The following is a 16,272-nucleotide window of genomic DNA, read 5'->3' on the forward strand; positions in this document are numbered from 1 at the left end:
TGCCTTATTTAAACGTAAAATAGACCACACAGACAACGCGTGCATAGCGGTTCCCATAATATTATGTGCTTTTTTTTTTTTTATTATTAATAAAACATACGACTTGTAATCAAAATTATTATTTATTGCAATGAGCACGTGTGCTAATATACTCTGCTACCCGGACACGCGCGAATAAAAGTTGCAGCCATCCGATGGCGATGATACTATACCTATTATAAAACACTTAAGTTGGATTTTATATTTTTAATTAGTTTTAATTAAAGCTTACGCGTCTCGTTTCTTTTTGAGTCTGTTGTGTGGAGGGTTGCTATAGGAATGGTGTTGTCAGAACCAAGAGCTAGTGGATTTGAGTGATTGATGAGTTTGAAGCTGAAAACGTCTGTGTAATAATAGATGATTTTATCGTCTAGGTACCTATAATAAACATTAATTATTATCATGTATCGTGTGACCGTCGTACATATACTAATACTTGTATAATACTATATAGCAGGTCGGCATCGGCGTGTCACATACATAACCGCCGTGGCCTGTGGGTGCTGAAACTGCAATAATAAACTATAATAATAATATCGGTGTGCGAGTTCGTATGGAATGAAATTTCGACCGAAAATCGCTATTATGTCGGCCGTGCACGATATCAGAAGAAATAAACATAACTCGGTGAGCCCGAGCATGCTGTCCGCGCAAGAGTACAGTGCGAGGGAATTCAACGAATATCTGAACAAGTTAGTTTCGGTCGAAAGTTTAAGAACGTAGAAAAAAGCGTCTTTTTTTTATTTTTCATTGGTATGTTTAGTACCTGCAGCTGGTAAGCGAGTATGCGTGATCCACATCGGTATAGCACATCTCGATTATGGTTTCATTGGGCACTGATTAATTATACTATAATTATTGTGGAATTTTATTTGAACCCGTTTCGTATATTGTTATTTTATCAACGATTTAGGACCGGAGTTCATTACTACATTCGGTACGTGTTGACGTTTGCGTCAATCTTTGGAGTATTTCCGGTCAGCAGCATATACCGAAGAGATGTCTACAAATTGACGTTTCGCTGGTATTATCCGATTGCCATTTACTCGTTTCTCCTGCTCTGTGGATTTGCGTCCATTGAGTTATTCTCGTTGGACTACACCATAAGGAACTTGAACCAAGACAATCTGACCGCGAAAGGCACGAACTATATTCTATATACATTATAATCATTTATAATTTAGACTAAAGTTTATAAGTATAAATGGGCGCCTATTGGAGTAAACGTTAAGAACCACAAGTGTCATTGTAATGGTGACCAGAATTCATTAATATATTATTATATTAGATGGTAGCGCTTAATTTTAATTTTCGTCCTCATAATCCACAATAATGCTATCTGTATTCAAAATTTATCTATATATGTATGTCAACATAACTCAGTTATATCTGAATCCCAAAACTAAAAAGTATAGGTACATATTGGCCAAGGTGGGAAATGCAGTGACCCATTATACTTGTAAGCTGTAGCTAGTTCTGATAATAATATTTACGATTTTTCTCCAAAATTAACACCGTTGCCATAGGAGGGATAAAGAAAGCCACATCGGGAAGTATATTTTACGGAAATGCGTGTTGTGCACTTTGGATGTTCATAAAATTAGCGAAGAAATGGCCTAAGCTGATGCAGGATTGGCGGACGGTAGAGGTTTCCATGCGGAGATTTGGAGCCCCAAGACTCGGGTGGAAATCCACTACTCTTGCTGTAGTATTATTAGTCTTCGCGTTCAGTAAGTATACTTTTATAATAATAATGTTAAAAAAATAGCGTCGCAATTATGTGTGTTGTTTCCGTTTTACAAAAATACAAACGATAGATACATTTTTAATACCTGACAACACACATAGTTATGGTGTCGTCTTAATATTTTCCTTCATCATATAGTACACACGCATAAAGGTACCTACTTAATTTTCCATAGTTGCACACTAGACACTAGCACACTGCACATACGTATATCATTACAGAAAAGGCCAAAAGGCGAATGGTTTTATTCTGAGAAAGTCAATTTATTATTTGATCACATTTTCCAATTAATTTATTAATTGTAAGTGTAATGTTAATAATATAAAAAATATATTATAAGTATACATAGAATAATAATATTATGTATATTATATTGTACTTATGTCCTTAAAAATTGAAAAAAAAAACATAGTCAAATCAGTATTACATATACCTATCTATTATTTATCATCTAAATGATTATTACTATTATAAATGCTGCAAGCTTGCAATAAATCAAATCACTATAAAAATCACAATAAAATACAAAAATAGTAAAATTATAAGAGTGACTTTATGATTGATCTACCTATTTTAAAAGTGTCTACCTATACGTAGTTCTGCACTTTTTAGTATAGGACTTAGAACAAAAACATCTAAGATTATATTATGTATATTATAGTATTAGTTTTAGAATAATACCTTTTTGTGAAGTATAATATTTATACACCAAACGTCCAAATTATATCATTATCATTATTCATATTATATAAATTATGCAATTGTACATCAAAATGGCAATATTCATTATTTTCAGCTGAACACGGCTTACACAATTGGTTAAATACAAGGCCCGGTGGTAAAGATGACATTGCATCCATGTCGCTGATCGATAATGATGATAATGGCAGTCTTATACTTATAGATCAGTCCGTAAGTATAGATGTCAGATGAGTATACTTTAAAATATAATGTTGTATAATTACCTTCTTACATATTAGTATTACATTTAGTAAATAATTATACAACATTCTATTTTAAAGTATCCTTTAGTTTTTTAAATTTTAATATACGTATACCTATGTAACACCACACACTGCACATGTGTATTAATTAAAATCCATGCAGGAGGGTGTACGCAGTAGGAAATCAAAGTTAACTAGCTTTACTTAGGACTCCCATAATTAACACCCTACAAAAAAATATATATATATATATTTAAAATAAAGATATAAATAATTGCTAATTCTATTTACAGAAAGTTATTAAATTAAAATACCTATGTCTAAATAGATTTATTTTGGTAGTCATTATTATTTTAATATAACGTTTATAAATTTACATGGTTTAGCCCGGCGGCCTTAGAAAGCCTACGGCCCAATAAGACTTTTCCCACCTGGCCTGCAATCCGCCTCTGCAGAGTATTATACATTATATTATGGGTATATATAGATAAGTTGAATATTTATCATTTAAAATGTATCAACCTAATTAATGGCAATGGGATTATTATTTTTGTATACACAGGCAACATTCAAAGGATATCTCGAAAGGTTTTCTCTAAAAACACATTGGTACCTGTACGACGATTACAATAGTTATAACCCGGTAAAAGGTTTCTTGGTTATGTGGTTGAGTCTGACCGCGACGTTCCTGTGGAATTTCACCGATCTCTTCATCATGTTAGTCAGTTCAGCATTGGCGGCCCAGTTTAAGAAACTAACAAAAGCCATGCATGCCGTCAGAGGTCAAGTGAGTGTATTATAAATGTTTATAAATAGGTACAAAATAATTTAAAAAAAAAAAAATGTTTTTGTTAAGCAGTATCTATATACAATATACATACGTATATAGTACAAAAAAAAACAATTTAACTAATTATAACTTATACGATAAATATGTATACATGCTTAATGTACCTGGTTAATAATATCTTAAACAGCTATATTATGATCACTATAGTGGATTCGGGATGTATAGTTGAGTGGTTTACTTGTTAGGAAGTTTATATTATATATAGTACAGTTATTACTTATTAGTTATTAGTTATATATACCCTTAGAAAGATTATATATTAATATTTATACCTACTATTTGTATTTTATACCCATACAGGCAATAATACATAATACTAAGTAGGTATCTTAAACCAACATTGGGATCTATATTATGATCTGGTATAGTGATATACACAATACACATAAAATGTTATGTTTGTTTGTATTACCTTTAACGGGCTATATATTGTATGTCATTATGTCAATATAAGTGGTAAACTCGATTTCGCATCTAAAGTTTAAATAATTATTAATATCGATTTTTATATTTTTACCGATTGCGGTGTACAAAAGATGCTGACAATGTCACAGTGGCAGGAATATCGAGAGACTTACACGTCCTTAACTCATTTGGTCAAGAAAATCGACGATCACATCAACGTCATTGTGGCGTTGTCAATAGGCAGTAACATTTATTTCATTTGCGCTCAGCTCATTACTGAAATCGAGTAAGACTATTATGCATGTACAATAAAATAATAATATGTACTGCAGTGTTACCTATTTTTTAAGTATACTAGTTCAGATTTATGCTTATAAAATATAATACCTAACACACGAGTGAGGATTTATTAGGTATTTTGAAATTTTAAATAAGTTAGCTCCTCTACTGGATGATATTAATAAATAATAAAATAATAATGGGTATTTAGTTGCGAAAAATCTAATTTTTGATATTGTTGTAACATCTAGAATTTAGATAATATGTGTTACACGATAAAATTAAGATAATTTTGAACTTTTGACTCCTATAATCTTATTTGATGATAGAAGCATATAAGTATAATAATATCCTGGTATATTATGTAGTGAAACAGTAAATAGTTTTACAAAATCAAAATTTGACCCATTCGATTTTTACGATTTAATGTATGCGATTTTATTAATATTTTATTCATAATCAAATTCAAATTTTAAAATTTTAATACTGACACATAAGAACTCATAAGTAGTCTTACGTAGGTATAGTTACGTTAATACTCACTCTATCGTCAAATGTTAATATCATCAATATTCGTTATTTTTTGCGTAGTATTGAAATTTGAAATAATATTTTCTAACAGTTTCGAGCGAGAAAGAACCCAAAAAACTGCTACTCTATACAATAACGTAATTTATCACAATTCACGTATGCGGACATTCCATTTACAAAAATATAAATTAACGTTATTTTAAACAATAATAACAGATTTTTTTAATTTATATAGATTTTGTACAAATAATACGATTAATGTTTTTTAATGGTCTTATACTTAGTTAGTTAAAGTACTGATTAGTCGAGTGTGATTTTTATCCGCCCAAACAAGTTTTAACGGAAAATAAAACTTGACCTGAAGTCACATATATTCTTCTGTTTTAGCATTTAATTGGGATGATTCGAACGAGCGTGATTAAAACAATCACCGTGCGCGATTAACGCATAAAAAACAAAAATCATTAAAATTAAATTAATATAGGGCAATACATTGATTGTTATTTATTATTGTTACCAGTTCCATCAAACACAGCTATTTCAGAACGCTGTTCTACATGTATTCGTTCATGTTTTTGGTGTTTCGGACCACGGCAGTCGTGATGCAAGCATCTGCTATAAACGACGAGAGCAAAAAAATTGTACCGGAGATTTTCATGTGTCCGACACACAGTTACAGCATAGAAGTATGATTTTAAAACGTTCTTCGATATCAAAATTTAAATTACAGTGAAAACTCATTATAACGAAACTCTTAACAAAAAAACTCCATTTATGTAGTAATGTTAATACCTACTAGGTATATCTACATAATAATGGTTGGTTTGCTTTATAACTCATTAATGGGTTCATTTTCTGGTTCTTTGTAAAGCAGTGTTTCCCAAAGGGTGTGCCCCGACAACTTTAACTTTTTTTATATTATAACCTAATAACGATATTATTCGATAAGTAGATAATATTTATCCAAAGTGTGCCGAGACTTCCACTGCTGTAGAGTAATAGTCACTCTCAACAATGAAAAAATATTTTATTACTTTATGTTTCATAATACAATTTACGTATTATCGTATTATGATTTGTAAAAGTAATCGGCATAAATGCCGAAATTTCCATGTACGATTATATTCATTCATTATTTACTTTTATCGTCCTAAAAAAATATTGGTAGAGCAAACAAGTTTAAACAAAGATTTAAATAACAATACATAGGTTTAGTAGGTATACAAACATTTATACATAAAACATAAATAATTGAAATGTTGATATTTTAAACTCTCTCTATTACGAAAACTATGTAGTTATAACGAAAGAAATCTCTTGGTCCCTTCAAATTCCTATCAGGGTTGGGATTTTATAGCACTTAAAATTGCTTAAATATGCACTAAAAACATGCAAAAAAAGGAAATTTTACAGAAGAAATCAACAAAATAAGCTGATAACAAAAATTAGAACCAAATGCTTAATTCGAAATCATCGTAAATCGTAATAGTATATTATACCTATCATCTATATAATATTATCGCTGTAATTTTATAGCGTTGTATCAGCGGAATCGGCCTATTTACTTAATCTATACATTTACATTTTACAAGTTCATTCGATTGACAGAAATCTAAAACCACGTTCTGGTAAAATATAATTTCATAAAATAAAACCGATTTTGATTAAAAAAAAAAACAGGTAAAAGAGTAAAAAAGGCTCAAAAAGTCCAAAAAAGCACTAAAAATTAAAAAATCACAAAATATGCAAAAAACAAAATCAAATTTTTAATTTGAGTTCTCTGTATCATGAAAAATACTTTTAGCTAACTCTGCTAATTTTTTAAGTATCTCATAAGAAATATGCAAATGATATAAAATTCCAACCCTGATAATAATAATTAAATACAATTTAACACTCACTATCTCATAATGATTTATAGTTAATAATTAGGTATTTTTAAGTGTTATTTTATTCGGTAGGAAATAGGCTTAATTGGCAACTAAATACTTTATCATAAAAAAACAACTATAATTTTAAATTACATTTTTTAATAATGCACAATTTTCTTGTATCTACAGAAAACAATTATACTTTAGATCTATATTGTATAACAGTATTTAAAGATAAAAATATTTCATACTCTAAAACAGTAGTTCTCAACCTTTTTTGATTTATGTCAACTTTCACCACTAGAATCAAATAATAAACAATCAGCTTTATATTTAAAAATTATTCTATTACTAGAAAAAAAAAAATACAATACAATACAATACAATACACAGAAAAAAAAATCAAAACGTTGATATTAATATGATTTTTTCCTTTGTTCGTTGATTTTTCATGTTACCCAATTGAGAACTACTGCTCTAAAAAGATAGTGTTAAATAAATGCTTAAATACATAAAACTATAGTCAATTATTTAACCAAATATTAACATTTATTTTATTGTTTACTTAAAAAATATTTAATATTAAAAAATTATGTACATACATATATTACATTATTTCTTTAGATAATACAATAAAAAAATACTTTAATTTAAATAAAATATTTTATCATTTTATTTTTAAGACACAAAGATTTTTACAAGAAGTAACATCAGATTATGTTGCATTAACAGGATTAAAGATGTTTTCAATTACAAGAAACTTTCTCTTGGGGGTAAGTTAAAGTATAGAAAACTGGGAAAATTATGAGTTTATCACAAATAAAATTTTCAATTTTCTTTGCAGGTTGCTGGAGCCGTTTTAACATATGAAATTGTGTTAATACAACTACAGAACACAAATTAAGATCAGAACCTTTGTCAGATAATTAATTATGTTACCTTTTAAAAATGTATCAATAAACAATATGTTATGTATGATACTTATAGGATTTATATAGAATTTCAAAAACAACATTAATGTGGTGTATGACTAACTAAATCCATTAAGATGACAAGTTTTTTTTAAATAGTTTCCTCTTCTTTTTCTTTGTTGTTGGTATCGTTATTATTATTGTTTTCAAATGCCATATGATGTTGGATTGATTTCATATCTCGTAACAATAAATTAACGTAATTTGTCAAAGCTTCATTATCTACACAGCCACCAACTTGATCTTCGAGTCCTATATAATAATAATGAACAATTAAACTCCAATAATTTACATAATGAGTGAATTTAAATTAAGAAAACCTACCACTAGTTTTTGCTTCAAATAAATTGATTCTGGCTTCTAAATTGTCTAAACCATCCTCAATTTCTTCGAGTAAATTTTTTCTACAATCAGAAGTGCTGATAGGTTTTTCAGGTATTGGACCAGAAAGCACTGAAAAATCATAGATTAAACATTTAATATGAAATACATCTTCAAAAAAACTTAAACATAAAAATAGTATTTAATGAATTTACATTCTTCGAGCTTATCTTGAATAGGTTCTTCATTTCTGTTTGAACCTTGTTCAGACCATAAATAAAGTTTAGGATGATCAGGGGTTTGACTGTAAAAAAAAAGTAAAATTTATCATATTGTTGTCAACTATAAGTATGGGTTTTTTTTACCCATATCATTCAAATAATGTAAAATATTGCTTAAAAAATGTTGTAAAAGTAACATACCCATAAATTGTAGTTTTAACTCGTAAACTGTGCAAATAATTACTGTGTTCTATCACTTCAGCACATAACTGATGAGACTGTTTTAAAATAGCTTCATCTTTTTTTCGTCGCTCATCTTTATGCTGCAAGACACTGAAAATCATACATAAACTTAGCTAGTTGATACATATAAAATGTATACATTAAATTATGTTTAGTACAACAAACCTGGCTAATATTCCTTCTTTGATCCAATCGTGTGAATAGTCATATTGTTTTGATCGTCTTTTCTTTAAAGGATTTAAACAACTATTACAATGATAATTTTCAGGAACTTGATCTTCAGAATCAATTTTGTTACAATATCCATGTTGCCAGCACAAACAAATATCACACTAGAACATAAGTAAAATCGAGATATTACACTAAGTATGATGTAAACTGTTGATAAGCTTTAAGTATGAATAAAATATACTTAAGTAATTTTATGCACAAATGTAAATTAAAAGATCTAAATAAAGTAAGTTATAATATTAAACAATATCAAAATAAAATAAAAAATAAAATTATATTGTTTTATACGTACTTGAATCATTAAACCATCTTCTTGATTTGAAGCACATGAACAATTGATCACCTCTTCTTTTGGCAGAGTTTCAATATCAGATTTATTTTTTTTAATTTTAAAATGCCGATCTGAGACTCCTATACTTATATCAAAACTATCTGCAATCAAATAACAATCAAAATATAAAACATTTTAATATATATAAATATATCCAGGGCATGACGTTTGATTTTTACCTTTAGTTTCATTTTCAAAATCATCAATTAATGTTATATTTCTAATAGCTTCTTTTATTTCAGCATATTGTTGTTTATTTGGTGTCTCAGTTGTTATTGAGCTGAATGATTCTACTACACCAGAAATTCCAGAATCCCTAGAAATTCAATGAAATATATGTACTTATAAGCAAATCTATTATTTTGTAATTGACATTACTTAGCATTGTAAGGTTGAGTTGTATTGTTTGGTTGGTCAATAGACGTAAATGATGTGTTATAATTTTCAGAATTAAGAGAGGTATTACTATTGATTTCTTGTCTGTAAAATATTTTTTTATCATATTAAATTTATGCTAAATCTTGATAAGATAATTTTTTATTACCATAAACCATAATAATATTATACACAAATAAGTACTAACTCAGTCAATTTTAATGATGATGGAATTGCAGTTGGCGAAGGTGCTTCGTAAGATGTATTTCCACAGCCTCTTTTAGCTTCTATTTGAGATATTCTATGAAGAAAATATGATGGAGATAATTCATCAACATTTTCACCTTCGATTCTTGCTGTAGCGAGATCTGTTACATTTGGTGTTGACACCAATAATTCAGTATATTCAGCATGATAGTGTTTAATGTGCATCTAAAATAAAAATGATATATTAGTACAAGTTTCATAAACTGTAGAGAACTAGAGAAATTCTAAGACATTAACCATTAATAAATTTTCTTTACGAAACAGTTTTCGACATTCTTGCTTTGGACACCTATATCCTTGTTCGTTAGAAGCATCCATTCTAACTGAAAAAGTATGAATACTAATGAGTATTTTTTGTATCTTCTTTGATAATTTTAGAAATAAAAATTAATTTTTTCTTAGAAAAACATAACATCATAGAATATTTCGTACTTTTTTGAAGTAGAGAACTGTTGGCTAATTCTTGGAATAAAGGCGAACAACTTTGTTGTGTTGAATTTTCTTGCAGAGTACTGTCGGGAATAGATAGTTTAGTTTTTTTTAAAGGCGGTGATGTTTCTTTATCATCTGAGTAACTTAATGTGCTGCTGTTCTCTGGCAATGTATTAACTTTTCTGCTTTAAAGTAAAAAATATATATTGAATAAAATAGGGAACAAAAATAAATTATATTTACATACTTACTTAACATTATTTGGATTTAATTTAATTACTAATTTTTTTTTTTTACTATCACTTTTTTTTGATTTTGATCTTTTTTTTTCAGACCGTCTTTTTTGACCAAAATAAGATTTTTTCTCTAAAACAAAAAAGAAATTGAGTAACGAATTACAAATTAATTACTTACGCTAAGCACCATCCTTACTTTTTTTTTTTTGTTTAATATCATTACGAGAAATAGATTTTGTTGGTGAACATATTTCTGCCTCTGCTTCAATATCTTCCAGTAGTTCTTCAAAATTTTCAGATCTCAATAAATTAGTTTCTATCAAAGGCTTTGAGGTTTTTGAAGAATGAATACTTTCTACAATATTTATTTAAAAAAAGGTATATACATTATACATGAAATATTGTTTAATTAAAATTATTTATTTAATTACCTAGTAAATCTTCCATTTCTGAATTCTCTACAATCTGTGAATGTTTGAATGATGTGCTGGTAGGATGTTTTTCATTACTCTAAAAACATGATATTATTGAATTAAATAATAATATTAATCAATGAAAGAATAAAATAACAAATTCAAGTTAAATTTAATTATACTATAACAGGTTTAATCACAAATTTTTTTATATAAATTTTATATTTTAATATTCATAAATCAATAAGCACTGTAAAATGACAACATTTAAAATAACAAGGAAACAAATCGTTAAAATGATTACAACTTTCCTTAATCTTATTGTTAGTTGCCATCTTAGCATGAACTTAACAAATAAATAAAAAGAGAAAATAAATAATACTTACAGGAGTGCCACTCAATGAAACTTGTTTTGACTCACGATCTGATGATTTCTTAGTATCTTTTATTTTTTGTTCTTTATTTTTAGAATCTACAAATAAAAATGAAATAATTATTTTAATTAAAATTTCAAACGTATATAATTAATAAATAGACATTTTAGATTAACAATATTGAAATTATAAAAAATAAAAACAACAGTAAAATAGTACAGATTAAATAATTGGTGGAAAAAAAAAAGAAAATGGTCATTAACTATAATTTTATTGTGCAATTAATAAACTGCAAATTTAATCAAACTCTAAAGATTGAAAATTGTAGAAAAATTCAGTATTGAATATACATAATATATATTAACAGCAATAAATAATATTAATATTAATAATATGTAATATATATATTGACAGCAATTAGATTAAAATTATTTTATTATTAAATAATTTATATTTTATAATTTAGTATGCCAATAATTTTCAAAAATATGTATTGATAAATATAATGTTTTCTTTTTGTTCTTCTCATACCTAAACAAACTTATTACAATGTACATATAATATAATTGAATAAGATCAGAATAATCAGAATTATAAAAAAATAAATTGATACAGTTTATTAGAAAAACTTGCTTTAGTAGTATTAAGATGGAGGTCACTGACCTACCTCTTTATTAATAGTCTATTAATAGTGAGATGAATACTGAAATTAAACTGTTATAAATTATTTGAACTTAAAGGCTTGGCTAGCATTCAGTTATGGCAACTATTGTGAATAATGTAATTCAATTTTAGATTTAAGGGTCAATATCAAATTACCTGTTGTAACAGAATTTGATGAATAGCTAATACTAACTTAACAAATGATAACTAATAAAATATCACAATAGTATAAAATAGAAATTGTATTATAAACAAATAAATAAAAGATAATATATTTAATTTGAAGATGTTTCTGTAACCTACATAAGTTATGAAATTTGATAGTATGTTGATTAGTAATATAGTACAAAAGTGGGGAAATAATTATAGATCTTGTTATTTGTTATTTTTTCCTTATAAGTAATTTTTTTTCTTGATAGATAACTTATTGCTTTTACTTTGCCATTCCTAAAGTGAAAGGTATATGATAGTTTTATCAAACACAAGATTGAATAATATATTTTAATAAATTTAATACTATATTTTTTATTTTATTTACAAAATCATAAAATAAATTTAGGGAAGCAAGTATAAAGGTTCTATTTCTATTCTATTTCATACTCTCTCAGATTCTATAAATTCTTTGTATGTATAACTTTTAAGGTAATACAAATAATTGCATCTGAATAACTTCATATTTAATTAAGAGGTTTTTCATTGGTTAAAAGCAGTTAGAATATACATAATTAAATTTAAAAAAATGTCTCTCTTTTTAAACTCATTTTTTATCTGTGTATGTGCAGTGATTTGGTATTATAGTGTTTTTGTTTCACCATTTGTACTAGAATTAGACTTCAATAATTTATGCTAACATTTTCAACTAGAAAAATAATTATATTGAATCAACTAATTTTTTTTTTTATTATTATTATTGTTTATTAACAATTTTACTTTATTATTAATTTTCATAATTTAAAATTTGGATTTTATTATTTATATATTAAAATAATATTATAAGATCTATTAATACGAATTAAAATTTTTTATGAATTAATTTGTTTACCAAGTGAGTAAGTTTTATAATCTTTTACAGTTTTAAAATATGTAATCTTACTTAACATTTTTAAATTTAAAACAATCTAATATACTAATATATTTATACTTGGATATTAGATTACGTAGATATTGTTTGTCTTGTTAGGATAGCAAAATGAAAATTACGAAATACCTAGAATGTTTTTTGTGCATTTGATTCATATATATATATATGTACATATGTATGTGTGTGTGTATTAGCTATTAAATTTTAATCTATAAAACATTGAGCTTGGATTTTTGCGGAATCTATATTTTTGATAAAAACATAACCTATACATTTTTTAAGCTAATTGAAATGATTCTTAAAACAATTTCAAGCAGTATAATAACATTAAACAACTTCATGTCTTACCTTGGGTTTTTTTCGTCAAAAAATCATCTTTTTTAAATTTAACTTTAAATATACTGGATGATCGTGCAGTTGTAGTAGATTTTTTTGATATTTCTTTTTCAGAGGATGGAGCATTAACAATTATTGATTTTATGTCAGGTAAAATATTTTCAGAATGACTAAAATGTAAAATTTTAAATTAATATAACAATAGTTAAATAAAAGTATAATAATTTATTCATACGTTGGAATTTTTGTTGATTCATCATTCTTAGATTTAATTCTATGACTGTCTTTATTAATCCATTCATTTGCTCCATTGCCATCTTTGTATGTTATAAATATTTCATCACCATCATCTTCTTCTACAAAAGCCAATGTCCTAGAATAAAGAAAATATTTTCAATTTTAGTTTTTTAATTAATTATTAATACATATTTTTTATGCACTCACTACCTACCTATATTTTAAAATTAATAAGTATAAAATGTGATACTAACATAATAACACAATATTTTATTAAATAACACAGTATAATTAAAATAAAATATAACAACAAAAACAGTAAAGAGATATTAAAAACAACATAATAACACTTATTGGTTTTCTCATAACTAAAGTTAAATATTTTTGAAAAAAATTAGATCTTTATATCATGATTATTCTAGAGGGATAGTTTTTATTGTACAATATAATATATTAATGATAAATACATTTTGAAAAAATATACTTTGTGCACTATTATTAATGTACTAATAATTTTGTATTTGTTTCTGTGATAAATCATTGGTTCTTAGATCTGAAGATGTAAAAACTATTAGACTAAAATTTATGAACTCGGATAAAAGAATTTCATAAAACACACACAATGAAGCAGAAAAGAATCTTATAAAATACTATTTAAGGTTCCTTGAATTGTATTAACAGCTTATGCAATATATATTATCACTTTGTAGGTTTGTGCGATATAAATATCTTAAATAATAACTAAATGTACAATAAGTGATGTAATTTGTGAATTAGGTACAATAAAGAAATTTCTTGTAGGTATCTATCATATGTAAAATAATTTAATTAAAAGTCACATCTATACTAGGTATGGTAAATCTATGACATGCATGTTGTCAAACAAAGTTCAACAATATATGAAAATAAATTTTATTTCATTATTCAATTTTAGATTTAATAGAAATAAAATTTTTTTATTATTTTAAAAAATTAAAGTTATCAATTGTAAAAGTATGGAGCTTACTGCATCTAGATATAATATTTTGTACATTTAAAAATAACTCATTTCAAAAATCTTAATATTTCTATTAAAGTATGTGATAGTTTATTTTTCATGGTAAATTATTTCAAATCTAAATTAATCAGAAATTAAAATATTGTTGGATAAACCTAATGCTTCACGTATTACTTCAAACATTTTAAGATCTAATAAAATATAATAATAATTTATTATAATAGATACAATTTAATCCAGGTAAAATTAACAACCTACAAAAGTTTCAGATATGTACTTATCCTCAACAATAATTTCTTTAATATAAGTCGACTGAAACAATAACTAAAATTGTTGAAAGTCAAAAATGTCTGATAAATAAACATTTGAGGTTTAGATTTTATTATTATTAAGATTACGATTCATATGAGTCATTGTTTGAAATACAAAAAAAAAAAATTGTTCACACAATGCATAACGATGAGATAGATGTGGTATGGAGGACGCAATAAGGGGTCGAGACACTCGAAACAGCTACGCTACATTGAAACCACCCGTACAAATTTCAAAAAATATATCTAGGAATTCTTATTTCTCACCATATATTTCCAGGAGATTGGATTAGGAGTTCAGTCCCAATTTCGAAATCCATTTTTGTTCACTTTCTTGACGTCGTTGGCGGTAAAATTTTCAACAGTGTACGTTTACGACGGCGGATGTCATTTGGTAATGGGGAAATGTGTGATAGTCATTGGTCGTCTATAGGTTTTTCTGTGTAGATTTCGGGAATCGAAATAAAACAATACCGACAGAATAATTTAAGTGAAAGGATTAATGAATACAGATTTTATAATTCTTAAATGTTAACTTGTGCTATGGCCTATGATAAAAACAATAATAAATAATTAATAAGCCGAATAACAATCGATAATAAAGTATAAACACAGTTACACACTTTGGCGCGTCCCAGTGATAAGAAGTCGTTAAAAACAGGAAGGTATTATTACAATAAATTTTTTTTTTTAAAAGTACCTACTATAACAGTTCAAAAAAAAAAAAAAAACTAATCGTAGTGATCCCACGTTACCGTGGTTAATGTTAATAGAATAAAATGCATGACAAAATGGAAGCAAAAATAATCCGTTCCACTTAGATTTTTACATTTCGATGTGCTAAGGTTGTAGTGTTGTAAACATAACGGCAGAGCATGATGTTTGCAACACTTATTTGATCACACTGCCTGTGGCTAGGGTTGGGAATTTTTTTTTTTAACCCTCAGGACACATTTTTTAAAATGTAATATTGTAAAAAAATCAGAATATGATATCCCGTTTTATTTAAAAGCACTAAATAAATAAATAAAAATAAATAGACTAGATACCTTTAATAAAGTAAAATAATTAATAAAAATTATGATTATTCTAAAATTAATACAAGTGTCCTGCTTGTAAGCACGAATTAATATATACCTATCTTAATTCGTGCTTGTAAGACGAGATACGGGACAAAAAAAAAAACGAATAAAAATCGTGACATACGCGTCCCGCTAAAAATGTATGCGGGACAACTATATTATAAATGGGCATGTCTCACCACATCAGATATTATCTCATGACCCATACTAGATTGATGCAAGATATATCATTTAAATATCAATTGAAAAAAAAATCCTTCATTTTTATCGTGACATACTTTTATGTTTTAAGCTTAATTTATTTACTTTATTTATTTATTATTTATTAATTTACTTTATTTTATTTTAACTTTATTAGTCAATATTTTATTTAATAATTTTCATATAGTTTACTGGTAAAAACAAATCGTTTTTTTCATTTCTATAAATATTTTTAAGTAATTCGTTTGGTATTCAATAAAATAAATGGACTATAAAATAATAT

At 26.4% G+C, this 16,272-nt stretch overlaps 2 protein-coding genes across 3 annotated transcripts; one reads left to right on the forward strand and one right to left on the reverse strand.

Annotated features, from left to right (window-relative positions):
* The first annotated feature begins 487 nt into the window (after window positions 1–487).
* Window positions 488–7,880, forward strand: LOC114121499 (gustatory receptor for sugar taste 64f-like). The gene is made up of 8 exons (XM_027983879.2): window positions 488–731; window positions 953–1,179; window positions 1,566–1,769; window positions 2,583–2,698; window positions 3,293–3,517; window positions 4,117–4,271; window positions 5,316–5,481; window positions 7,350–7,880. The coding sequence occupies exons 1-8, from the start codon at window positions 598–600 to the stop codon at window positions 7,446–7,448; spliced, it is 1,326 nt and encodes a 441-aa protein (XP_027839680.2). The 5' UTR covers window positions 488–597; the 3' UTR covers window positions 7,449–7,880.
* Window positions 6,809–15,464, reverse strand: LOC114121497 (PHD finger protein 20-like protein 1). 2 transcript variants are annotated; one of them, XM_050203617.1, is made up of 19 exons: window positions 15,330–15,464; window positions 14,974–15,254; window positions 13,397–13,534; window positions 13,174–13,331; window positions 11,094–11,179; window positions 10,726–10,804; window positions 10,491–10,649; window positions 10,310–10,424; window positions 10,059–10,243; window positions 9,864–9,949; window positions 9,568–9,791; window positions 9,363–9,464; window positions 9,164–9,300; window positions 8,946–9,085; window positions 8,588–8,754; window positions 8,381–8,512; window positions 8,174–8,262; window positions 7,962–8,090; window positions 6,809–7,889 (listed from the first exon to the last, which is right to left on the reverse strand). In XM_050203617.1, exons 2-19 carry the CDS (start codon window positions 15,024–15,026, stop codon window positions 7,729–7,731), a joined length of 2,340 nt encoding a protein of 779 aa, XP_050059574.1. In that variant the 5' UTR covers window positions 15,027–15,254; window positions 15,330–15,464; the 3' UTR covers window positions 6,809–7,728. The 2 variants fall into 2 exon arrangements, with proteins under 2 accessions (XP_050059574.1, XP_050059575.1); XM_050203618.1 differs by lacking the exon at window positions 15,330–15,464 and having other exon boundaries at window positions 10,059–10,240; window positions 14,974–15,323.
* Window positions 15,465–16,272: the final 808 nt, after the last annotated feature.

This window comes from Aphis gossypii, chromosome 3 (assembly GCF_020184175.1).
Source record: "Aphis gossypii isolate Hap1 chromosome 3, ASM2018417v2, whole genome shotgun sequence".
Lineage (NCBI taxonomy): Eukaryota > Metazoa > Arthropoda > Insecta > Hemiptera > Aphididae > Aphis > Aphis gossypii.